This window comes from Pelobates fuscus, chromosome 8, assembly GCF_036172605.1.
Source record: "Pelobates fuscus isolate aPelFus1 chromosome 8, aPelFus1.pri, whole genome shotgun sequence".
In the NCBI taxonomy this organism is placed as follows: Eukaryota; Metazoa; Chordata; class Amphibia; order Anura; family Pelobatidae; genus Pelobates; species Pelobates fuscus.
This window is the reverse complement of record NC_086324.1, coordinates 74,140,882-74,166,513: the sequence shown is the minus strand read 5'-3', so window position 1 is coordinate 74,166,513 and position 25,632 is coordinate 74,140,882. Positions and strand designations below refer to the sequence as shown.

General features: G+C 40.3%; 1 protein-coding gene across 1 annotated transcript in view; it reads left to right on the top strand.

The window, feature by feature from the left end:
- ZNF804A (zinc finger protein 804A) overlaps positions 1–25,632 on the top strand; it is a 190,098-nt gene that overhangs the window by 149,837 nt on the left and 14,629 nt on the right. Inside the window, exon 2 of the mRNA XM_063429430.1 lies at positions 20,165–20,308. Within this exon, the coding sequence (XP_063285500.1) occupies positions 20,165–20,308 (144 nt within the window). The remainder of the gene's footprint in view (positions 1–20,164; positions 20,309–25,632) is intronic.

Below are 25,632 nucleotides of genomic sequence, written 5' to 3'. Positions count from 1 at the left end.
CTCTGGGGATTGCTATAATCACTATACTCCCTAGGGTATGATGACTAAGCTCTGCTAAGAGCTTCTTCCTGTTTCTGCTCTCTGGAAAAAGAGAGGATCACCCACTGGAAGCTGGACCCTGGCCTTGGGAACAGGGTGGGTGGAGACTGCGAGACCCCGGCGCAGCTGCATTGCTGGAAGTGGGGTCTGCAGTGCTGATGGTGTCGGTTGGAGTGCTTGGAGGCCTCAGCGAGCACTAGGCGCATCGATTGGCGGAGGTACTCAGTCGGAGTGCCAGCGGTCCATCAGAGTGATAGTCACAGTGTAACAGAGTAACTTTTTAAAGTTGGATCCTAGTAGAAGCATTAGCACTATCAATGTATATTAGCTATGTAGCTGTGTCTCTATACCCTAATACTGTCCACAATATGATAGGCAGAGTTTTGAAGAGTTTAAACAGGGAGGGGGCATGGCACACTGACCACTGTATTGAGATGAAGTGGTCTTGTTGCCTAGAGTGTACCTTTAATGGAAGAATTGAGAAAATATTAAACTTAGGCACTGGGAATATTTTAATTTCGTCCAAATACGAAAAATTCGTACATAGACTCATTTGTTTTTGGACAAAACTCAGACATTATTTTTGTTTCAGCGAACCCTCTATTCATTTCACTCTCCCTTCCCATGTTCTTATGCTAAAGCAATGTGTTGAAAACGGTTGAATGCTTCAACCAAATGCACGAATGGCTCATTTGTACTGTGCGAGAACAATCATTTGGCTCACTTGCATAATTCCTGTAAAAATAAATATATGAGAATGAGCAGAACTAACGAATGATTACGTGTCTGTTAGTCCACACATTGTAGAGCGCTACGGAATTTTGCTGGCACTCTATAGATAATAAAATCATAATAATAATAATGATGAGCACCAAAAATTAGAGCCATTTGTGCATTCAGGTGACTTGATTGGCAGTTTGTAATACATACAGTACCAGACAGTACACTGTCTGTCTGTAATTCAAAATGCCAAATGAGTCATCCAAATGATGGGAGTGAGCAGAAAGAATGAAAGTGGACCGAAAGAATTAGCCATTTGTGCATTCGGATGAAGCACTCGGCCTTTTGAATTACAGACCTTGTAATACAAAAGGCTGAACATGACTTGCACATTAACAAAAAAAACTATTGGCACATGGAAGAATTCCATTTGGCAACTATTCATTTATCAATTTGTTCAGCTCCCCATTCGTTATTTGATATTCGGCCTACTGGACAAAAATGCATATTTTTGCCCGAAAATCCATTCGTATGATATGAGAGGATATTGGTTGTTGTTTTTTAGGATGGGGAAATAGGTTACCAGACTAAAAAGTAATTAGGGTTATTTTATGTTTTTGAGTAAAGTGAAATTTAAGATAATCAATAGAGTTGAGCGGACACCTGGATGTTCAGTCCGGGTTCGGGCTCGAACTTGACCCCGAACTTGACCCCGAACCCGAAACCCATTGAAGTCAATGGGTACCCGAACATTTGCCCACAAAAATGCCTCTAGAAAACTCCTGTAAAGGACTAGAGGGCTGCAAGAGGAAGTAAAATGGGGGGTAAGAGTAGGACAAGTGCCCTGCAAACAAATGTGGATAGGGAAATCACTTAAAAAATTACATAAAATAAGCAGGCGCTTAGTAGATAACTCACTAATTCACACGGTATTAGGGAGATATCTACCAAAAGGCTGAAAGACCTAAATTGATCACCTAAATTGGTCTTTCAGCCACATTTACTAATACTAAGTGAAGATTACTTAGTATTAGTAAATTCAGCCCCTACTCGCTATACTGCCAGTGGCTGCTCACTATAAAAAAAGCAAAAAATAAACCTGTTGCCCCCACCCCTGTGCGACGCATGGGGGCCCTAAGAAAGAATGTGGCGGGGGGACCTACTGTCCTCCCCCTGCCCCCACCCCTGCGCGGTGGGTGGGGGCCCTAATTAACAATAAGGGGAGACCTAATGTCCACCCCCCGGCCCCCACCCCTGCGCGGTGGGTGGGGACCCTAAATAAAAATAAGGGGGACCTACTGTCCTCCCCCCTGACCCCACCCCTGAGCGGTAGGTGGGGACCATAAATAAAAATTGGGGGGAGGGGACGTACTATTCTCCCCCCGACCCCCACCCCTGAGCGGTGGGTGGGGGCCATAAATAAAAATTTGGGGGGGGACCTAATGTCCTCCCCCACGGCCCCCACCCTGCACAGCGGGTGGGGACCCTAAATTGCAATAAGGGGGAGGACCTAATGTCCGACCCCCCCGACCCCCACCCCTGAGTGGTGGGTGGGGGCCATAAATAAAAATTGGGGGGTACCTAATGTCCTCCCCCTGGCACGCATTCCTGAGCGGTGGGTGGGGGCCATAAATAAAAATTGGGGGGGGACCTAATGTCCTCCCCCGGACCCCACCCTGCACAACAGGAGGGGCCCTAAATAACAATAAGGGGGGACCTAAGGTCCTCCCCCCGGCCTCCACCCTTGCGTGGCGGGTGGGGGCCCTAAATAACAATAAGGGGGACCTAATGTCCTCCCCCCGGCCCCCACCTTTGAGCGGTCCCCCCCCTATTGTTATTTATGGCCCCCACCCACTGCTCAGAGTTGGGGGCCGCGGGGAAGGACAGTAGGTCCCTCCCTTATTGTTATTTAGGGCCCCCACCCACCGCTCAGGGGTGGGGGCCGGGTGGGCAATAGGTCCCACCTTTAGTTTAAAAGCCCCCACTCGCACATCGCGGGTGGGGGCTCAGGAGGGGGGAATTTTTTTGTTTTTTTAACAGTGAGCAGCCACTGTTTAATAGACATGCCCCTACTAGCTGGGTCACATGCTGCACTGGCCAATCACAGCCATGCCATTAGTAGGCATGGCTGTGATGGCTTCTAAGGGCACACGAGTCAAACTCTTGTTATTTGCTGCCCTGCGGCCTTTCAAAACGCGTCATTAAATCACGGAACTCCGAACTCCAACCCGAACATACAGTGATATATGTCTGTGTTCGGGTCCGGGGTCCAAAGAACGTAATGTTCGGTACGAACCCGAACTTTTCAGTTCGGGTTTGCTCAACTCTAATAATAAATGTTAATAGTCTGTAGCGGCTAACTAACTTCAAATTATGTGTTGCATAATGACTGGTGGTTTGGAGGTGACAATTGAGTAGGAAAATTGAGTACAGAGCATGCACATTTGAATTAAACAACAAAATGATTTAGGAGATGGCTAGTGTAGATCTAGACATTATAATCATTCCATCACATTAAATTAATTATTATACCTCAAACCCCTTGGCCAAGTCCCTCTCTTCAAGGGTCCACGGGTCCAAGGTTAACAACATCTCAGCCCCTTGGTCATACCAATTTATACCAGTAATTGATAGCTATGATAGACTGAAAGTGTTCACCTGACTCTTTGCAGCCAGTCAGTGCCATCCATTGCTGCTCGGCAAATGCTGATTTTTTTTTAGTTCGAGAAAGGCTACTATCGAGGGGATACTGGTGACTTTTGTTTTACATTAACCCCGTCAATGAGATGAAGCTTTTACAATATCTACCAATTTCATTCCATGTTGGTTATTAAAAAAATGGCCTAGTGATATTTGAAATTATATGAAAATTCATTTTCTTCTTAAAATTGATCAACATTTAAATGTCATGAGACTTGATCAACCTCCAAAGCACCAGGATAAATTTTGTATTTAATCCGTTTTTTTATTGAGGTCAATATAAGGAACATAAAAGATTAGAAGAGAGAGGATTCTAATCTTTTATATTCTTAACTATAGGTTAATAGGTTCCTCTCTACCCATTTAACTTTACTGCATTTAAGCAGTAAACTGTCTCCTTATTTCTTTTTTTTCTACTTTTGCTCCACTTAACTTTCATTTCAATATAAGGAACAGTTTACCCATGCAGGGATGCATATTGGACGAGCCATATTAAATGCAGAATCAATATAACAGTGGCATTTTGACATTTGCCTTCGCAAAGGGTTATAATGTGTGATCTCTGTTCTTGTTAAGATCGGCATATTTAATGAGTTTCCCACGCAGGGGAGTGTGCGCATGCTCAGTACTTATTTTACAGCTCTTTTTCGGCATGTTGATTATTAAGCTTATTGTCAGTGAGGTGGGTTTGGGCATGCGTCAGTTTTTTCGTGTAGTATTGAGTGGTGTATCATTCTGTTGTTGCTGTGTGGTTATTTTGGTAGGTGATTAAGTTTGGGTGGCGTTTGTCGTGTCTCAGGGTTTACTGGGTGCCACCTGTGATTTGTCCTCTATCTATTGGTAGTGTGTTCTGTCAGGGGTTGTCCTGTGGTGTCTTGTGGTCTACGTTGCCAGGCAAGAAGGGGTGGGTTTCGAGTGTCGAGGGTTTTTCTAGGCAGCATACGATATCTCTGGGGTGGTCTCCTGATGCAGGTGGCGGGTGCAGCGTACGGTGTAACCTGACTAGGCCTAGTCTGGGGAACTGTTGGCCTCCCAACAAGTAGCCAAAGATTGTGCGCAGGAGCTCTGGTATGTTTTCCGCCGGGCCACTCTCTCACTACCCTGACTCAGAGGTTTATTCTGTGGCCCCTATTATCCAGGTCATCCACCCAGGTTGTTAAGTGGGCCATGCTTGACTCGCAGCCGGTCACTGCCTCATGGGTTGCGTTTAGTTTGGTGCGGAGAGTCCTGTTCTCGATCTCAGTAATAGTGACTCTGGCGTCCATATTTACCATAGTACCTGAGCAATTTCTTCTTGGACTGTCAGATCCCCTGCCCCTGCACTGCTCGCATTGACCTTGCTTACCTCACCACAGCAAGTGTCATCATCTGGTCCCTGTCTCCAGACTGGCAGTGTGTCTGACGCTGCACGCTCCAGAGCAGCTTCCTTTTATGAGTTCTGCACCCGGTCATGTAATCCGGCATACAGTGATGACCTCAGAGACCACAAGGGAGGGAAGAAACTCCTCCCACTTGTTGTGGTAAACACTAATTGGAGGTTAGCCAATCAGACACACCCTTTGTGTATATGAGCAAACCCCTCCCTTGCCTCAGTGCCCTGTTGTGGTCTTTGGTTTACCATTGAGAGTTGCACTTGTTATTTGGATTTCTTGGTTACTGATATTTGGCTTTGTCTCTCATTATTCCATCTCTCTGTTTCCCTTGATCTCGACCCGTGTTTTGACTATCCCTTTTTGCACAATCCGACCATTCTAAGGATCGGTATTGCAATTCTCTCTACTCTGTCCTGTCTATGTGTTAAGGTTCCCTACTAAACGTTACACGGACCCACGGCTCAGACAGTCGTAGAAGGCCTCAAAGTCAGCCTTGGTAAGGAGGTTTGGGAGTATGGCACGTAACTCCCCGGTTAGCGCCGTCTGTGCCTCTGATGCGTGGGATGAGGCTGGCGAGAACCTCGTGGGTGTCGCGGGTTGTGATCCCGGAGTTGGGCTGAGGACCTCCATATCGGGCTGGGACGCGAGGTCTCTTGGCGTCGTTAAGTAGGTGCGTATCGACTGTTCCACTCCTGACCTGGTTGGTTTTGGGGTACTGGAGGGTTTTGATGAGCGTTTGGTGCGCCCCATGCTTGTCTGGTACAGTTGGAGGTGAGCGTTTTGGTGTGTGCCACAAGGAGCCGAGCGGTTATGTGGCCATCTTCCCCGGCAGCCAGACACGGCCATCAGGATAAATTTTGCATTGGTAAATATGATGTAATATGAAAATGTAGTCTTTAAATATCTTCAAAACTTTACTACAGATGAAAACAAGAGACACAATGGCATGCATTTTAATGTATGTTTATAGTATAATTATATAGAAAATGCTGCAGTTTCCAATAGCAATAAGGCACAAAGAATTTAAATAACTAAAGAGAGTCTGTTAAATGAGTCTGAAGTAAAAAAAAAGAAGAAAAAAAGTTGTGAAAAAGACAAGTCAGTAAATGCATTCAGTGTAGAGACAAATTGTTTTTTACATTGGTTCAAATTCCATACGACTCACAAACAAGTGGCATTTAATTAAATATAAGCCTAATATCCTAAAATGAGTAACCTAACTCATCATCACTTGGGATACCACAGCTTAGATGTAATACTGCAGCACATTTTCCCTTGTTTAACATTTTAAAAGAAATGCAAATGAGAATATTTGTTATGTGCAGATTTATCATAGAAGTCATAAAATATCCAATATGAAAACATTATTTTACACCAGTGAGAGAGCATAACTGTTATTTTGAAATCTCAAAAGCTATGTGTATTGGAATAATAAGCAATATTTTCTATAAGTCAGAATTAAATCATTTTTTAGAATGCTTGATAAATGGATGTTGCAGTATACATGCCAATATAAACAAATAAAGCCTCTGATATATAACTCACCAGAAGGCAGATCTTTGGAATTATTGAAAATATAGAGCTCTTATTTTATAGCAGTAGAGTTTCAACTCATAAAACTTGCAGAGAACCGAAAACAAGAAGATAACTAGTCTGACGAAGAAATCCATAGAAATTCTAAGACTGCATCTGATTGATTTATTTTCAAAAGGCAAACTGTGCTATAATGATAAATGGTAAATTATGAATTGAAAGGTACACTACTGGGTGGATTTACAACCCCTTATTAGTTAGTTGTATCAATAATGCATAAAATTAATTTTAAAAAAGAATTATGCTTTTTTATACCCTGATACAGTGCCCACAATATAGTCCATGAAGTGGCCAATACCCCGACCCTCTCTTAACAGATTACTGGATGATGTTACACATCACTGGCAGCTGGTAATGTTTAAAGATGGTGGATATCTAGCCTCTAACCCCAGAAAATTGGACTCTGCCCTCTGACTTGTTGCACTCTGCCCATATAACTCCCTATACTCAGAACCTAGTGAGAGGTTTAGCCCTGTTCAACAGTATAAAACAATGGATAGGCAAATTTGGGAAGAAACAGCTCCACTCTTAAAGCTGCCACCCGACAACAACCTAAGAATGCAGGACAATATGTAGGCTAGTCTTCAAGGGTGTCCAGGATCTGATGACCAAATACAAAATCAATAGGTAGTGTCAGAAATCCTTTGAAAGCGTGTTTAAAGGGTCTATATCCAGGTAATGATGCTTTTTTTTTTTTTTTTTTAAATAACACAAAATCTTGACATATGATTAGTTACTTAGCCTCTCAGTAGCAGCAACAGCAGCCATCAATAGTTTTTTTTTTGTTTGTATTGCAACAAAACCTACTTCAATTGACCACTGTCTTCTGTTACACTGTTAATATTTTGATTATTTTTTTGTGTGTGTGTGTAACTTGTTTTTCTGCAAAATACATAATATTTAACATTAAGAACTTTACAACTGGATTAGTAATAAGTATGCAAACATTATGAGAACATCTGTAGAAAGAGGTAGCGTTTTTTTTGTGATTTCCTATTTACTGATACAATAATTGGCAGGATGAAATAAATAAAAAATATATTTGTTTGCATAATGCCCTGAAAAATCGATGCAGTTTGTGTACCTGCAGAATCCCTTGAACTATTTTTATCTTTCATAAAGATATCCATTTGTCCATTGTGTTATTTTTCGTGATCTAATCTAATTTTATCCGCTGTATTTTTTTCACTCGTATTTTAGGACGAGCAATTTATAGCCCAAATCTATCATGTTACATATGTGAATGGTTACACACAATATTTTTCGTAATAGTTTTGTAAAACATTTCTAAACAAGTGCAATAGCCAACTACCGAAAGCACAAGGTGGACTGGCACACTTATTTCTCCAAATATTATCAAGCCAACCAACTTTTGTGCCTGTTGGAGTGGCACTATAACTCTGATGCCAAAATATATAGATATCTGAGATATTTGAGCCATACTCTACCCTCCTGTCTATAGTCTTTTTGTAAAATTGCCATACTCCAATGCAATATGTTTTGTCTGGCTGTGGCACAGCATGCAAATACGCCATCTGTCCATAATCCTTTCTCCCCCATTTTTAATAACCTGACGTTTCCAACTGGGGAATGAGAAGGAGGTTCTCTGTAGAATAACTTCAGTTGTTAGCCTCTCTGATCAGTCTGTGGGGTTCCTTGAGCACGGTTGCTATCCCCAACTATCACATTTTGTTATGCTCAGCCCCTTTAAATTATCTTATTGCAACAGTTCCCATAACTACTTTTGAGAACTGTTGTGTTGATGACATTTATTTGTCACATGTAATTTCCACCCTGTATAAACTGTGATCCTTGTCAGCAGGTAGCACGGTCCTCTAGGGTAAACAACAGGCACAGTCCTTGTAATTGCATATACTCCAGGCACTTTATTTGTAAATCCACACAGGAGACAGCAGTAAATGAAAACATAAATATAACACAAATCCCTATAAACAAAAACCTAGCTCGTCTGAGCACTAACTAACATTAGGTTTCCTATCTCTCAGGGGTTAAACTAAAACAAACAATATTGGTTTCACCAACCTAGTTCTTTGTCCGCTCTCAGCACTCCCAGTGCTCCAAGCCAGCCTTGACTGCTTCCCTTTCTGCACTCCCAGTGCTCCAAACCAGCATTGACTGCTTTTCTTTTGCACTCCCAGTGCTCCAAACCAGCCTTGACTGCTTTTCTTTTGCACTCCCAGTGCTCCACGCCAGCCTTAACTGCTTCCCTTTCTGCACTCCCAGTGCCTAGTCTCCTTGACTCTCTCTCTGGAGAGAACAGCCTCTCTCCTACCTGCTTCCTGGGAGGAAGCCAACAATCCCCCCTTGTACCTGCCTTGCAGGGAGTGGTTTATTCCCACTGCTACAGCTAATTATCTGCAGCTGAGCAGTGGGTTGGAGACAGTCCAAAAAACCCTGACCTGGATCTATGTCTCCCAAGAAAACCTCTAAACTGTGGAGTGGAGCATTGGCCCACCCTTCTCTCCAAATGCTCCACCCCAGGGGCCCATAACTAAACCTAGCTTTGTGTTGTGCAACACACAAACTACATATACTCCCCCTGGGGTTAAATGGCCTCTCTGCCTTCACTTTATCACAAAATGTAATTTACTTGGTGAGGTAACCTCTGCTCTAAGGATATGGTGTTCTGGGGACAGAACACTCTGTATCTCATATATGAAGGAAAAATGGCAGATTCATACCACAACTCTATATATCTGACGTTCCAAGAAATCAGTTATAGAATTTTGACATGCCATTGTAGGTCCCCTAATTATTTTAGCACTGTCGTCCCTTGTCAGAGGTGTTCTCAAGATAAGGGCTCCATGATACAAATCAGGTGCACCTTCCTATTATCTCTGTATTCTGGAGACAGATTTTTGATATGATTAAACTCTTTACTGATTTGGAATTCCCTTTGATACCTGCAACTGCTTTGCTCAACCATATCACCTTACCTTATGGAAATAAAAAAAAAGTGTCTCATCAAACATCTTTTGACCATGTCTATGAGTCTGATTCTTCTCTACGGTGGTCATCAGCATACACCGAGGAGCCTGCACTGGTTCAGAAGAGTAGAAAAAATGAATTGTATGGCGTCTGTGGTGGCAACTTTCAAATGGACCAATGAGAAATATGTTGCACCTTGGTTAATGTAGACAACCTACTTATTTAATCATCCCACAATGCATGCCTTTACTAATTAGCTGTTCTCCTGATCTTGCCTGAAACATGGTATTATGTATCATTTACACTAGAGACAGTACTGCATGAACTACTATTTCTGTGTGTATCTTTTTTCTCTCTCCAACTGATGGACTCTGTTCGTCCTACTTTAGAGCAGGGTCAAGTCCTGGGGAAAAAAGTGTGGGAACTCACCCAAGATCCACCTCCCCCTAAAAAAAGTATACACTCGTATGCATATATATTGCTGGGTGAAGGGGTGAAAGTGTGTGGGGGCTGAAAGTGATTTGGGATGGTGATATTGTATGGAGGGGGTGTCAGTGTGTGTATGGGAATGATAGTGTGTGTGTGGGGGTGACAGTGTGTGTGTGTGTGGGAGGGTAATAGAGTGTGTGGGGAGGCGATAGGGTGCGTGTATGGGGGGAGTGACAGAGTGTGTGGAGAGGTGACAGGGTGTGTGAGGGGGCTGTGACAGGGTTTGTGGGGGGGGCTGTGACGGTGTGTGGGGAGACAGGGTGGGGATGGCTGTGACAAGGTGTGGGTAGGAAGGCTGTGAGAAGGTAGATGGGCTGTGAGAAGGTAGATGGGCTGTGATAAGGTAATGGATGTGAGGTGGGTAGAGGGCTGTGAGGTGGGTAGGGGGTCTGTAAGTGAGTAGGGAGTCTTTAAGTGGGTGGCTGTGAGTGGGTAGGGGGGGCTGTAGGGCCTCCCTACATTTGGGAGAGCTAGGTGGATTATTTACCTGGGGTCCAGTGGGTCTGCTGGCCAGGCTGTGTGGGCAGGAAGGCGTGCAGGCAGGCAGGTGGTTAAAGTCCAGACGAGCGGCGAGGGAGCGCTGATTTGTGAGCGCTCCCTGCTCAACTCCCTCCTACGTCCTATTCCGGCTCCTGGCATCACTCTGCGGCGCGCAAGGGAGAGCTCTCAAATCAGCGCTCCCTCGCTGCCCGCCTGCCCCGAGGCAAACAAAGCAAATGCCTTGCTAGCCTCGCGGGCAAACAAGTCCTGCAGGGACCACTAAAGGGAACTATGTTCCTACTGTGGAAAAGTGCCGTTCCCACGCCGTTCCCACGTGTTCCTGCAGGACTCGAGCCCTGCTTTAGAGACAATATTGAAAAGGTAAAAAGGTTGCTTTCTATGTATAGGTTATAGGTACTTCTCTGTAGCTTTGTTTTTTCTTCCCTTAATGTCTATGATTTTTCCTTTTAAACCATTTTTTTTACTTGAAGCTGGTACCTTACAATATGGGGCAATTTCTACTCTATATATACGTTATTGTTTAGTGTACCTGTCACTTGTTTCTGACTTGTAGATTGTATAAATGTACCTTAATTGCATGAATAAAGTTTTAAAAAACAAAAGTGCACTAGTTCATAAACATATACAGTGTTTGTTATGTGTATGATATAAAGTGTATGATTTTTGTATGCATCTTGTAATGGATGTGTGCATTTTAAATGTATACATCTGGAGGCATGAGTGTTGAAAATGCATCTTTATTGTGTGCTAGTAATGAAACAAAAAATAAATAAACTGAATCTAATCATGTATAATTTAATTAATAGGCAAGCAAAATGACTAAATATTTAAACATGATATATGAGATAAACTCACAACCACATTACACAATATATTTACATATAAACTATACATCTTTAAAGTAAACCATGTCACGTTTAACTAAGTCTGTAGCAGCTATGCCAAGCAGGACAATTGTCCTCCATGCCAACATTACATAAAGCTTATTATATTTAATTGTATTGTTTCTACATTAAATTTTATTTTTTGTGTTATATGTGCAAATCTTTGAATATAAATTATGAAAAACAAATTAATGGTTGAAAAATATCTTGAATAATAATCTTGAAAAATACAACAATTTACAGTAACCTGCTATGGCATTAGAAGAAACCACACACTTTGTAAATAATTATATTTTGCATTTTTCAAATATAGGCCTGATTTAATATTTTTGGCTAAACTTTTCAAAAAATGTAATAATTTTGGATTAACATATAAAAAAAAAAAATATTAATATATGAAAAAATCAATTACATATAGCATATATATCAAAAATCTAAAAATATTTTTTGAATTAAATAATTTCAAAAGTTAATAAAAAAAATCATTTGAAAAGCTTATCCAAAAATATTTAATAAAGGCCTATGTTTGAAAAATATGAAATATAATAATTCTTCATCAACTGTGCGGTTTTCTCTAATGCCATAGCGAGTCATTGTAAATTCTCTTGAGTTGGCATTCAAGATATTTTTCAACTCAAAACCTTCCATATATTTGTTTTTCAATTTATCATAAATCTGTGTTTAGTAAACTTTGCCTAAAGGAAAGTTATATGAAAAATATATGGACCTAACTGTAAAACATTGATTTCTTAAACATTTGTATTTTCAACTTTGCCAGCATGAAATTCAGACTCCCATTGATTATTTCTTTGAACCTTCAATCCAACAAGTCAGGGAGATATTCTTGGGGAAAAATGAAATTTAAAATCCCTGCTGAGCTTATATTCTGTAGCATCTTTCCCTTACTCCCTACTTGGAAACAACATGCAGGCACAATCACTTGAAAAAATGATAAATGGCAACAGCAAGGAAACAATTTAATATCTATTGTCATTCTGAGGAGACGGCAGTTTAACTTATTTATAGTGTTCTGGCTTTATCTCTCGGAGCACATATACGGTATAATATCAACAGTCTAGTACATTGTCCTGCCTCAAGCAGTTTAGAAAATTTGCTACATATCCTCACAGTATGTCAAGGAGACTTCATTTTCTGGAACTGTCGGGTAATACTGTCCCACTGGTATTTTCCTAAAATAAAGGATATTGTTGAATCGTGGTGAAAGACGGTATATGCTTGACATCACCCCAATGAAATATAGAGGCACATTTTGAACAAATGTGTCAGCAAGGTCATACAGATACGAATAACACTTGATAATAATTTAGATTTGTAACATTATCCGTAAGCACTGTTGACGATGAATGACTTGGGCTTTTTGCTCTTTAGCTTAATGAGCGAAGAAAAAAAGAAATACACAAAGAAAATAAAAAAAATAAGATAGATATTCTGTTATTCTAGATTCTATTGGCAATACGTGTATGCACACATACACATAATCATTGTTTACATATATATGTGAATGTGTACATGTTTACAGTGTGCCTATCATAAACTTAATTAGATCAGAGTGTTATAACTATATGTTTAAGCATTGTATTAAGTGAGTGCAAATGTAAAAAAAATGTAAAAAAATAAAGCTTGAAAAATTTGCTTTATTAAATTCTCAATGCAAAACTAATTTGCTTTATCACTCTGCTGAACTGTGCTTAGTGCTATAGTGTTAGCAGTTTCGTTAGTAAATATGTCACATTCATTTTAAGCTTCACAGTATAAGGTGAATAAACAATCAAATTATTGTTCTGTTAAATCAATACTAAATCATGTTGTTGCAATGTCCAAAATTCTACCTGGGATACTAAATATGTAATACAAATAACACTATTTGATGCCTGATCCACAACACTATATGTAAATATTAAACTATAATCCGCACATTTGAAAATCTAAACAAAAACAGATTATCCAAAAATTCTACTTTAACCCCTTATTGACTGAGCCAAATGTACACATTGTGATCAAAACAAAACGTAAGCAAAATCTTGAATTTGACTATATGTCTGTTCAAGCGTAATTCACCTCTTTCATATTAAGTGCACCCACACTTATTATATATCACTTTATTCAGTAGAAACAGGGCTTTCATTTAACATCAATTATTTAGGTATGAAACATAATTTAATATGAATAAAATATTAAAGAATGGGAGAAAATAAGAGTTTTTTTTTTCTACGTGACATTTTAACTGTGAATGTCATAATACTGTTTGCTTTTACTGCAATAAAATACACATATTTGTATTCAGCGATGTCTCACGTGTAAAACAGTATCCCCTATGTACAGGTTTTACAACAATATAGCATGTTAAATTTTTCAGTTTATACACGTTGAAATTCGCCAGCTTGGTCATGTTGCCTTTGAGACCGTATGGTAGCCCCGGAATGAGAATTACCTCCATGATGGCATATCATTTGCAATATAAACAATCCAAGGTATGTCCAGTCTTTTTTAGTAGCCACTTGGCGCAGGGGTGGGGGCTGGGGGGGAGGACAGTAGGTCCCCCTTACCCCTGTATCCTTATTTACTGAATATTCCCCTGTATAACAATGTTTGGCATTTAGTGAATATTCCCTATTCTGCTCTGTGTCAGTGTGTATCAGGGTCTCTGAGGACAGGTGTCAATCCATATCTGCCAAGTGACCCTATATAGGAGGAACAGTTCCTATTCTGCTCTGTGTCAGTGCTCTGTGCTCTGTGTCAGTGTGTATCAGGGTCCCTGAGGACAGGTGTCAAATCCATATCTGCCAAGTGACCCTATGTAGGGGGAACAGTCCCTATTCTGCTCTGTGTCAGTGTGTGTCAGGGTTTCTGAGGACAGGTGTCAATCCATATCTGCCAAGTGGCCCTATGTAGGGGGAAAAGTCCCTATTCTGCTCTGTGTCAGTGTGTATCAGGGTCTCTGAGGACAGGTGTCAATCCATATCTGCCAAGTGACCCTATGTAGGAGGAACAGTCCCTATGCTGCTCTGTGACAGTGTGTATCAGGGTCCCTGAGGACAGGTGTCAATCCATATCTGCCAAGTGACCCTATGTAGGGGGAACAGTCCCTATTCTGCTCTATGTCAGTGTGTATCAGGGTCTCTGAGGACAGGTGTCAATCCATATCTGCCAAGTGACCCTACATAGGAGGAACAGTCCCTATTCTGCTCTGTGTCAGTGTGTATCAGGGTCTCTGAGGACAGGTGTCAATCCATATCTGCCAAGTGACCCTACATAGGAGGAACAGTCCCTATTCTGCTCTGTGTCAGTGTGTATCAGGGTCCCTGAGGACAGGTGTCAATCCATATCTGCCAAGTGACCCTATGTAGGGGGAACAATCACTATTCTGCTCTGTGTCAGTGTGTATCAGGGTCTCTGAGGACAGGTGTCAATACATATCTGCCAAGTGACCCCATGTAGGGGAACGGTCCCTATTCTGCTCTGTGTCAGTGTGTATCAGGGTCCCTGAGGACAGGTGTCAATCCATATCTGCCAAGTGACCCTATGTAGGAGGGAACAGTCCCTATTCTGCTCTGTGTCAGTGTGTATCAGGGTCTCTGAGGACAGGTGTCAATCCATATCTGCCAAGTGACCCTATGTAGGGGGACAGTCCCTATTCTGCTCTGTGTCAGTGTGTATCAGGGATCATTAGGATAGGTGTCAATCCATATCTGCCAAGTGACCCTATGTAGGGGGAACAGTCCCTATTCTGCTCTGTGTCAGTGTGTATCAGGGATCATTAGGATATGTGTCAATCCATATCTGCCAAGTGACCCTATGTAGGGGGAACAGTCCCTATTCTGCTCTGGGTCAGTGTGTATCAGGGTCCCTGAGGACAGGTGTCAATACATATCTGCCAAGTGACCCTATGTAGGAGGAACAGTCCCTATTCTGCTCTGTGTCAGTGTGTATCAGGGTCTCTGAGGACAGGTGTCAATCCATACCCATCACTATTGTGGCCAGCAAGAGTCCCTGTGGGTTTTAAAATGCGCCTGCCCATTGAAGTCTATGGCGGTTCGCCCGGTTCGCCGGTTCGCGAACGTTTGCGGAAGTTCGCGTTTGCCGTTCGCGAACCGAAAATTTTATGTTCGCGACATCACTATGTATCACCTGTTGAATTAGGCTAAAACACAATATCGAACAAGTTTGATTCTCTGTAAAATAAAGTATGTCTGTTTCGCATTGTTTCATGATTCTTCATATTGGATCATTATTTGATATAATGTGATTAAGAAGGGGGAGGGAGGGGAGAAATATGGAGGGGGACCATATGCTTAATAGGAGTCATGTCTACTAAATGGTGGATTATGAAGTTCAGAATTATCTTCTGTTTATTCAGGACACGTCAGTTCCTCCATGTGCTAGGTTTCAGTCTAAAAAAGTTAGGAGCCAGTATTTTTTTTTAACTAACAAAGCTTAATTTTCAGCGACAAAAATAGAATTCTTAAATGAACACTATAGTTACCAGAACCACTGCAGCTTAATATAGTGGTTCTGCTTTCTATAGCTTGTCCTGTCAGGCTTTTCAATGTAAACACTGCCTTTTCAGAGAAAAGACAGTGTTTACATTGCTGCTTAGTAACATCTCTAGTGGTCATCACTCAAACCACACTCGACATGGAGGTGCTGAATGTTCCCCATAGTGACGCATTGATTCAATGCATCTCTTTGAGGAGATGCAGATTAGTGCATGCCCAATAGCCTCCCAATGCTTTCCTATGGAAAAGCAGTGCTTGGCTGAGATCACCAAGATTGTTTATCTCAGCCAAGGAGGCGGATTCAGCCACAGCGAAACCATCACGGCGTGGGAAAACAGGTAAGTAAAATAACCTTGTAATCAGAGGGGGACCAGTAACCTAAACAGACACTCACTATGAGACAGGCACACACACAGACTCTTAGACAGACATACACAAGCTTGCAGACAGACACAAACACACAAACTCACTGACAGACACACACACAAAATCTCAGACAGACACACAAACACACACACAGATACACACTCACACATTCAGAAGTTGAATTTTTAAAATTATTCTGATTGAAACCCACCCTGTCTCCCTACCTTTTGGAGAGGTGGAGTGGATAGGCTTTCCCTGGGGTCCGGTGGGGCTGCTGTCATCTCCCTGCTCTGCTCCCTGTCGCGCACTGTTTAGTTTAGTATGCCGGGGGCCAGAATTATGTAATATTCCAGTTACCGGCATCCATGCAGGACGCGCAAGGACACGCAAGATGACAGCTCACTCCCCTGCCCTCAGGTCTATTCCACACAGTGGCCGCTGATCCATCTCTGCCCTTCCTCAAGACGGGCCTCAGCTCTCGCACGGCTGGCCAGCCGCCTCCACTTTCCCATGGATGGCTGGTCGGCCACCTCTGCTATCCCACGTCTGGCCACCTGCATTCTCCCTTGCCACTCTGGGTCGACATATTCCAGGCGCCAGGACAAAATTCCTAGTCGCCATGGCGCCTGGGATTTGTCGAGCCCTGAGATACACATACACACATAGACACATACAGTGACACACAGACACATACACTGACACACAAACACACTGATGCACAGACACATACACTGACGCATACAGATACACAAACATACAGATACACTGACACACACACTGACAGATACAGTGACATATGCAGCAACACATAGACACATACACTGCCATACAGATGCACACATACAGATACACTGACACATACTGACTCACAGATATACAGATACACACACAAACATACAGATTCACAAATCACGGGTCCTGCTGCTCTTCCAGTCTTCTCCACCTGCCCCGCCCCCTCCTCTCAGCATGCTCTGTGTGCGAGCTGGGAGGAAGTAGTTACAAGCTATTACTTCCTCCCAGCTCTTGCTGCAGAAACACAGGGTCCGGTCGCCCTGAAGGCACATGTGTATCGAGTGGCCCAAAGTGCATGGGCCATCCGACTCAGGCAGCAGTTTCCAGCCCGTGCGGCGGTCAGCATCACACCAATTTTTTTTTTAATTGTACCCCTGGGGGTACGCGTACCACGGGTTGGGAACCGCTGATCTAGATAATTTGTGTATGCATTTCATAAACATTTCCCATGACCTAAGAGATAGGAATACCTTTTGTGTCCTCTCTTGACCTTAAAATAACACTCAACATGTGCAGGCCTCAAGGAACACCATATCAATTGTACCTACAATAGCTATACATTTTGCTTTAACATCATTATCACATTCAATTTATCAATTCAATGTGCCATTCACCTACATTTCCTTTAGCAAGTCCTGTTTAGGATGAAGCAGATGGTGTTTTTAGTGTATCTACATAAGTGCCTTATGTAGATGTACTTAAGTGCTATTTTTAGCTGATGCTCATCATATACAAACATACAAAATTAAGCCCTGTGCTCAAACTCCTACTATTCCTGGGCAGCAGCAATGACTATGGTACACATCAGCCTCAATACATAAAATGAAAACCAAATAGAAGAATTACTTGTGCACTATCCCAAATCCCAATGCACATTTACACAACTGGAGTTTTATTTTTTTTTAGTATCCTTCTAATGGCCATTTAAGTGCAAACTCACCTGCCACATCAAGGTAAAAAAAACTCAAAAATCTCTATTGAGACAGCGAGGTATTTTTCTAAACTGCTATACACGTGTTAACCCTTAATAGGGAACAGATGAGGTGGGCGACAGCACTGTAACATGGCTGTGTCATAAAAAATGAAATAGTCTATTTTTAGCTGACGCTCATCATATGTCTTTGATGTTCATATTTATTTTTGTTGTTAATTATATGGAACTTATTAGCATATATCTTATTTTTTATATTTGGCATAAATGCCTGTACTACTGCCAAACGGATAACATCTATAAATTACCAGTTCTAATTAAGTGGTGTTTATGTACTATACTTAATCAAACCTAGACCATCAGTCACACAAATATATCATAAATCATTTAATAAATTAAACAACACGTTTGGGCAGGATCTATTTGTGCTTTTCATAACTTGTCTAAAGAGGTCAATTTATCTACATAATAGTGCACAAGTCTAGTTTAAATGATTTCACAAAGACTCAGTGCTCAAACATATTTTTTACATACGTAAACATTATTTTTATATTTCCTATAATCAGTTCAAACCTGCTGTGAAGGGATATTAAAAGAAAAATTGTCTTTAGCCTACCTGTTTTTAAATCTTTAAATCACAATAAATTGATATGTTTAGATTTTTCGTTTGTGTTTTGAGATGTCTAAATGGTTACGGCGACAAGCGAGTGATTGGTGCATACTGCATGAATGCATGCTTTTTGTGTCCATACACACATATTATTTGTGGCTAGAGAAAAATAATTCTTTAATAATGAAATGATAATAACTGATTCATAAGTGTGTTTGCAAACCATTAAACAGGAAAATGATTTATTTTATGTTTTTCATGAGCACATGTTAAAAGTGCGATGTAATACACCGGGAAGCGTTGGCAGGAGTGAATTTTGTCTTTTAATATGTTGGATGCATACATGGTTGTTCACTGACGTGTTCAAGTGACAAGGAACAATTGCCAGGAATTCAAAGTGAATTATAAAATGTAGGTCAATATTATATTTAATTCAGTTTTCATTTTGACTATTTTTGGCCTTGAATTTGCAATTTGATTAGATTTTACTTTGAATTTCCAGCAATTCTTACTTTAGTAAATAACACTGTATGGATCTTATTTGGGCCTGATTAAAATTTGTGTTTTTTGATCTATAGACTTCAAATCTATATTTAGATTATTATTATTTGTTCCACACTCTGGTTATGGATCGGGTTGAGACTTAGATGATCACTAACAAGTAGATTAATTTAATAATTTATAACCACACCCTAATTTAGATTAGTGCACATCAGAAAATCAAACACATTTTTGGTTTGGTCGGACTGGTCTGACTGAATGTTGTCCATGCACTTTTTTCAAGAAAGATTATTCGGATGAAACGAAATAACGCAAAAATGCCCCAGTAAGTGTAATGGAAAAAAAAAACATTGGGCTTTACTCCTTTCCTCCTACTTTTAATGGCATCATGGACCTCTAACTACTCGAAATCACGAAAGAAACAAAATGGCTATTCCATTGCCCATTTTGTTTGTTTCATATGGTAATACGGAGGTGCGGAATTCGGTTTAATTGACGATCAGGAAAATTTCAGACAAATCGCAATTTGTTTGAAACTGAATCACAATTCTACCCTAAAATGAAACCTTTTTATGCATTTTTCAATTGAACAAATACATTTTTTAAGAGTTAATGCATCCAGGTTTTTTAAGGATCCAACCATTTACAGGGTAATTATAAGAAATCTGACTAGCTAGAGATAACAGGTTACGTTTTATATTTAATGCAATTCTTAAACTACGTGCTCTACAAACTCAGACTATGGCCTTTATTTAAAGCTCTCCAAATGATTCAATGCTATCAGAAAAATCATTCGAAAGCATCCCATTGTATAGCGCTACGGAATTTGCTGAAACTATATAAATAATAAAATAATAATAATAATTATATCAAATCAATCACTACATTGCTGAAGCTCAGATTTTGTAAATTATTGCATAAGTATAAAAATAAACGTAACCCGTTAAGAAATATACACCTTCTAAATTTAAAGAGTAACCTAAGCTCATCCTTTAAACACTGCTCTCTTGTAGATAATTAAAAGATTGTGAATGAGAACTCCCATTAAGGACCTGAAGTACATGAAATTAAGTAAAACATATTCCATAATGACTTTAGAGTGTTACTCCATTCTCTTAAGTTGACAGACCATAAAAATGTTATAAGCATATAAATTATATTGTCTTTTTTTTTTTTTATTTATTTTTTTTTGCTTGAAGGAGTTTGCAGAAAAGGAAAACACCAGCTCGAATGCTCTGGAATCTCATAAAGCTAATTTCTACTGTGAACTCTGTGACAAACAATACCATAAGCATCAACAATTTGATAACCATATAAACTCCTACGATCATGCACACAAACAGGTAAGAGGAAGCAGTGGAACTATCCAGTGACAGATTGTATTATTATACATTTTTTCCTGTTTTTGGGTCCTGCTACTTGTGTATATTTTTTCACCCACCAATCCATATTTTTGTTGCTGGGTCAATTATTCTGCAAATGCATTGGACCATTACACAGTAGAAATTGCATAGTAATGTTGCTTTTTCTCCTTAGTAGCTTCTGACAGACTTAAATCAAGGTTGCCAATAGCATGAGCTACAAAAGGCCAAGTTCACCTCCTTATACAATTAATGATCTCGAATTCTACCCCTCCCCAGATGTTGCATAACTACAACTCCCATGATTCTTTGACCATATATTACATTTAAAGAATTTCAGAGCAGAGTTTCAGATCCATGGTCTGAGCAGCCCAACAATTGATGGAAGCCCTGAAAACCCCCGTCACAAAAAGTGACCTCAATTTGTCTTGTGTTCCTCTGCTAATAGAGGGGCCCAGTGACTTCTGACGTTATTTTTATTGTTACTTTTGTTTAGTTTTTTTTACTGTATCTTTGAGTTTATTTTGGACAGATGCAGTAGAGGGATGTATTTTCCAGTTGCTTCTGCAGCACTGAAGGATCAAGTGTAGTGATAAAATGCAACCTGTGCTCATATTATTTGCAGAAAAGTAATGATGATCCAGGCACTCAAGTTAAATCCAGTGAGCAGATTTATTTGTCAAAGTCCCTGTTGTGGGCCGAAACGTTGCTTTTTCATCTGCTTCTATAAATCTGCTCACTAGATTTAACTTGAGTGCCTGGACCATCATTACTTTTCTGCAAATTACATTGTGAGGATCGGCCAACCTCAGGCCCGGCTGCACCATCGATCCAGGAGAGTGCGGTATCTATTTCGGTAATTATATTATGCACATATTATGACTTTTTATTTCTGTTTTTAGCTTAGGAAACTCAGAAATGCAATTTTTCTGTTTTTATGATCACTGAAATGCAAGACATGTTGGATTTCACAATAGGAAATGTAATGGTTTTCTTCTTTCCAATTGTTTTCCTATTGGTTTAACCATCAATAGTCTGTTTTAGTGCCTAACATAAAATATCACTGCTTCATGTTCTGTTGACGGTAGAGAATACATTCCTGCCAATATAGCTGCATCAGAATAACATTTGGAATATCAAAGACACAAAAAATGCTCTCTTCAGTTCTCTGATGATGGCAGAGGTTGATGCTGAAGAGGAACATAACATTTTTCACCAGCAAGTGTTTCTACAGTGAAGAGTAGACATGGGGACTTGGTAACTATAGATTCTAACTGCAGATAAGTTTAGAGTGGTATGGGGACAGGTGTCTGATGACAAATGTGGTAGAGGGGAAGTTGTCATGGTGCCTCACAACATGATTAAAAGCCACAAATTGTGCATTGTAATGTCTGTTGTCAGAGTACTACAAGAGCAGGTAAGAATTGTGGAGGGCCTTAACTATCCTAGCATTGTGTGGGTTTGTGTTTCAGTTGGTGGATGGCCATGAAATCAATGATTACCAGGCCTAGACTTACCCACTGGGATATTTCCCGGGAGACAATGACTAGTATCAGACCGGAGTAAGTATTTTTGGCTACACAGGCAAAAATGCATTTTTCTGCCCACCCCTCCCAAAAAATTGCATCTTCCCCTGTGTGCCTCTTAACCTAACTCTTGGATTTCTTAACCCTCTTTGTGTTCGTTTTCCCCTCTTTTTTGTCTCACACCCCTATTAGTTTATCTTATCCCCCATTTTTCACCTTTGTGTGTCTTACATCCCCTTGTGTGTCTCTTAGAACTCCCCTTGTGCGTCTCTTACTTTCCAATGAGTCACCCTGTGTGTCTCTTACTTTCCCACAAGCCATTTGTTTGTCTCTTACTCCCCCACTGCCCCTTGTGTGTCTCTCACTCACCCACAACCCCTTTATGTGTTTCTTTTCCTCTTCCCCAACTTTCCTGTGTGTCTCTTTCTCCCCTCTTTCTCTGTCTCCCCTTTCCCAGCTGCTGTGTGTTTCATAGCCACTTTGTTTATCTCTTTTGCCCTTTCCCCAGCCCCTGTGCCTGTCTCTTCACCCCAGCCCAACTGAGTGTCTCTTTCTCCACTTCCTCAGTCCCTTTGTGTGGCTCTTTCTCCCTCCACAGTCCCTTTGCTATGTTTTTTTTCTCGAGCCCCTTTTGTGTGTCACTTTCTCGATCCACAGCCCTTTTTGTAAATCTTTTCCTGAAGTCCCTTTTGTGTATCACTTTCTCGATCCACAGCCCTTTTTGTATATATTTTCCCAAAGTCCATTTTGTGTGTCTCTTTCTCCCCTTCCCCAGCCTCTGAGTGTGTCTCTTCCTCACTCCTGTATCCCTTTGTGGTCTCTTCCTCTTTCCTCCTGATTACCTCCATTTTGTAGCGTGGCCATGTGGACTGTAGTAGAGGATCTTTTGTATCCTCTACCCAGTCTGACAGGAAGCTGTCCTTGCTCCAAGTGAGCACTTCCTGTCAGACCATGAAGAAGATCCTTTACCATGTATACTTTTCCCATGCATCCATGCTGCATGAAATGACTGTCAGGAGGGGGAGCGCTGTGAACGTTCTTTCCACTATTGAAACCAAAAATTGCACCCCCTGTACTCCTGCAGGTATTTCTAATTGACAGGGGAGTAAGATAAGCCGGTGATCAAGACATTCATTACATCTCTAGTTGTTATACAAGGCAATGAAGCTGCAGGAAACAGTATGTATCTCTTTTCAACACTGTCAATGCTCCTTCATACTAAGCAAGCTATTTTGAAGGTCAGACATAGGTAGGAGAAATTTAATTTAATCCATTTGGACAGGGACAGAGAAAACAGAAGAAGCGTAGGTAACTCAGTGGGTAATGAGAACGTAAAACATATAAATAAAATAAATGACACTGTTAGCAGCATTACACATATTCAGGTTATTATATTATATTTTGCACAAAAAATAAATACATCTAAAGAAGAAGACAATGGGTACTAAGGTAATACAATAAACACAACAGGATATAGAGACAATTTGGGTGTACAACATTACCTAAACTTTATAACATGATTTCTCTGAGTACGTAGCAGTTTGCCATTCAAAGCACATTTCTCATATTCCTGATGGTTATATCCCTCTTTATCACTATAATCAGGTATGAAGTAATGTCTGGTTTTGTCTTGCTATATTTTAGTGTAACTTTCCAGTCTAGCAGGGGATTGTCATAGGAAGAAGATTTATCTTTTACCTTGGAGTTAAAAAAAAAAACAGTTATATAAGTTAAAGAAAGAGTTTAAGTCACACGGTTGTCAGCAGAATATTTTCCCGAGGGCAAAGTCATAATGTTTCTAGGCACTGTTACTTATAGGAGCGATGTTTAGGTGGAAAAACCCCATACCACATGCATAGATAATATAAGAAAAAAATAACAATGACACATGTTACCAATGGATTGCAATCCCAATCTCAGGGTTATATAGTACATGAAAAAAATAGAAAATAAGCAATAATAGTGCAGATCCGCTGGAGATTATTGAATGCACGTACAGTGATCAAAATATAGTTAGATCCAATATAATTGACGGTAAGCTTATATTAAAATAGCATACTTTTTAAGACACAAAATAAAGATGAAAAATCTTGATAGAAATGTAAGTGCGGGTCTGCACTACTATTGCTAATTTTCTATTTTTGTTCATGTAGTATATAACCCTGAGATTGGGATGGCCATCCATTGGTAACATAAGTGTCATTGTTATTTATTTCTGATATTATCTATGCATGGGACATGGGGTTTATTACCTAAACATTGCTCAACTTCTTTTTGACTTTAACTATGCTTTGAGATGTTGTGAAGGGAGAATCATCATCGTATCCTATCATTTGATCATTATTTTTATGAGATAGACACTAGGTTCCTTTGTTCCCCCCATTTCAGACCTAAGTGTTGTTAAGCGCTCTGATATATTAAAATTCACTGTGACTTCTAGACCTATTTAAATTATACAAAAGACAAATTCCAGGAGGCGCACTTGTGTACTTTTTTTTTATGCTGTGGATGCCAATCAAATTAAATGGGTTCTGAATCTGGTACCTTTACATTACCCTGCCCAGTGTTATGCCAAATTAATGACATGTGTGCGACAGATACATTTCTGCTAGGTAGTGAGAGGTGGCATGAGGAATGTCTTTGATTTAAGTTGAAATATGTAATGCCACAAAGGATATGCTGTGTTGAGTGATACATTTCACACTCTCAGAATCACTGTTTACTGGAACCTTATTGGTTAAGGCTCAAGGAAACAATAGCATGCTTTGTTGCCCTCCCAAATATGGCTACAATGCACTGTAGCAAAATATGAGGAGAAAGACCCACCACAACTGAAGCACCACGGCACAGTAGCTCCTTAAATGCAGGGGACTGGGGAATGAGGTGATGATACTGAGATAGTGAGAGAAGGGAATTTGCAGCATTGGGGAAGTAGGGAAATTAATTAGTGTCTCTGGTATTTTGAGGAGATAACTTAATTAGTGGCATTGGAGCAGGGAGGGGTCTGGGAAGATGTTAGTGTGTTGTAGGGATATGATGGTGACATTTCATGGGAAGGTGAATAACATTGTAGCCCTAAGTGAGGGATGAATTTATGGCACTGGGTTGGAGAATTGATGAACGGTAGACACTGAGGTGGGGAGGGGGTGAGATAGTAGCACTGCGTGGGGGGCGGTAAAGTATTGATACTGGAGAAGGAACAGTGTAAAGAAAAATATATTAGTTGAAGCTCCCATGCATTTTAGTACAGTATAGTAATGTATAGTAATGTTATAAAAAAGGGATCTTGAAAAAGAAATATTAATGATGAGGTAAAAACCATGAAATGTATTAATTAATTAATTAAATATAAACAATCACAGCACAACATGTGTGCAGTATATCAAGAATATAAAAGCCACAATAGACAGAGGACCCTTAGGTACAGCAGCTTTAACAGAACATTTAACATGAAACAATCACAGCACAACATATGTGCAGTATATCAAGAATATAAAAGCCACAATAGACAGAGGACCCTTAGGTACAGCAGCTTTAACAGAACATGTTCACATGCCTATTGTGGCTTATATTCTTGATATACTGCACACATGTTGTGCTGTGATTGTTTATATTTAATTAATTAATTAATACATTTCATGGTTTTTACCTCATCATTAATATTTCTTTTTCAAGATCCCTTTTTTATAACATTACTATTATAGTGATTGTGGCACCCTGAACTTTCTAGTTTTGTGTTTCTTGTAATTGGGGTTGGAGTGACCTCTATACAGAGGCTTG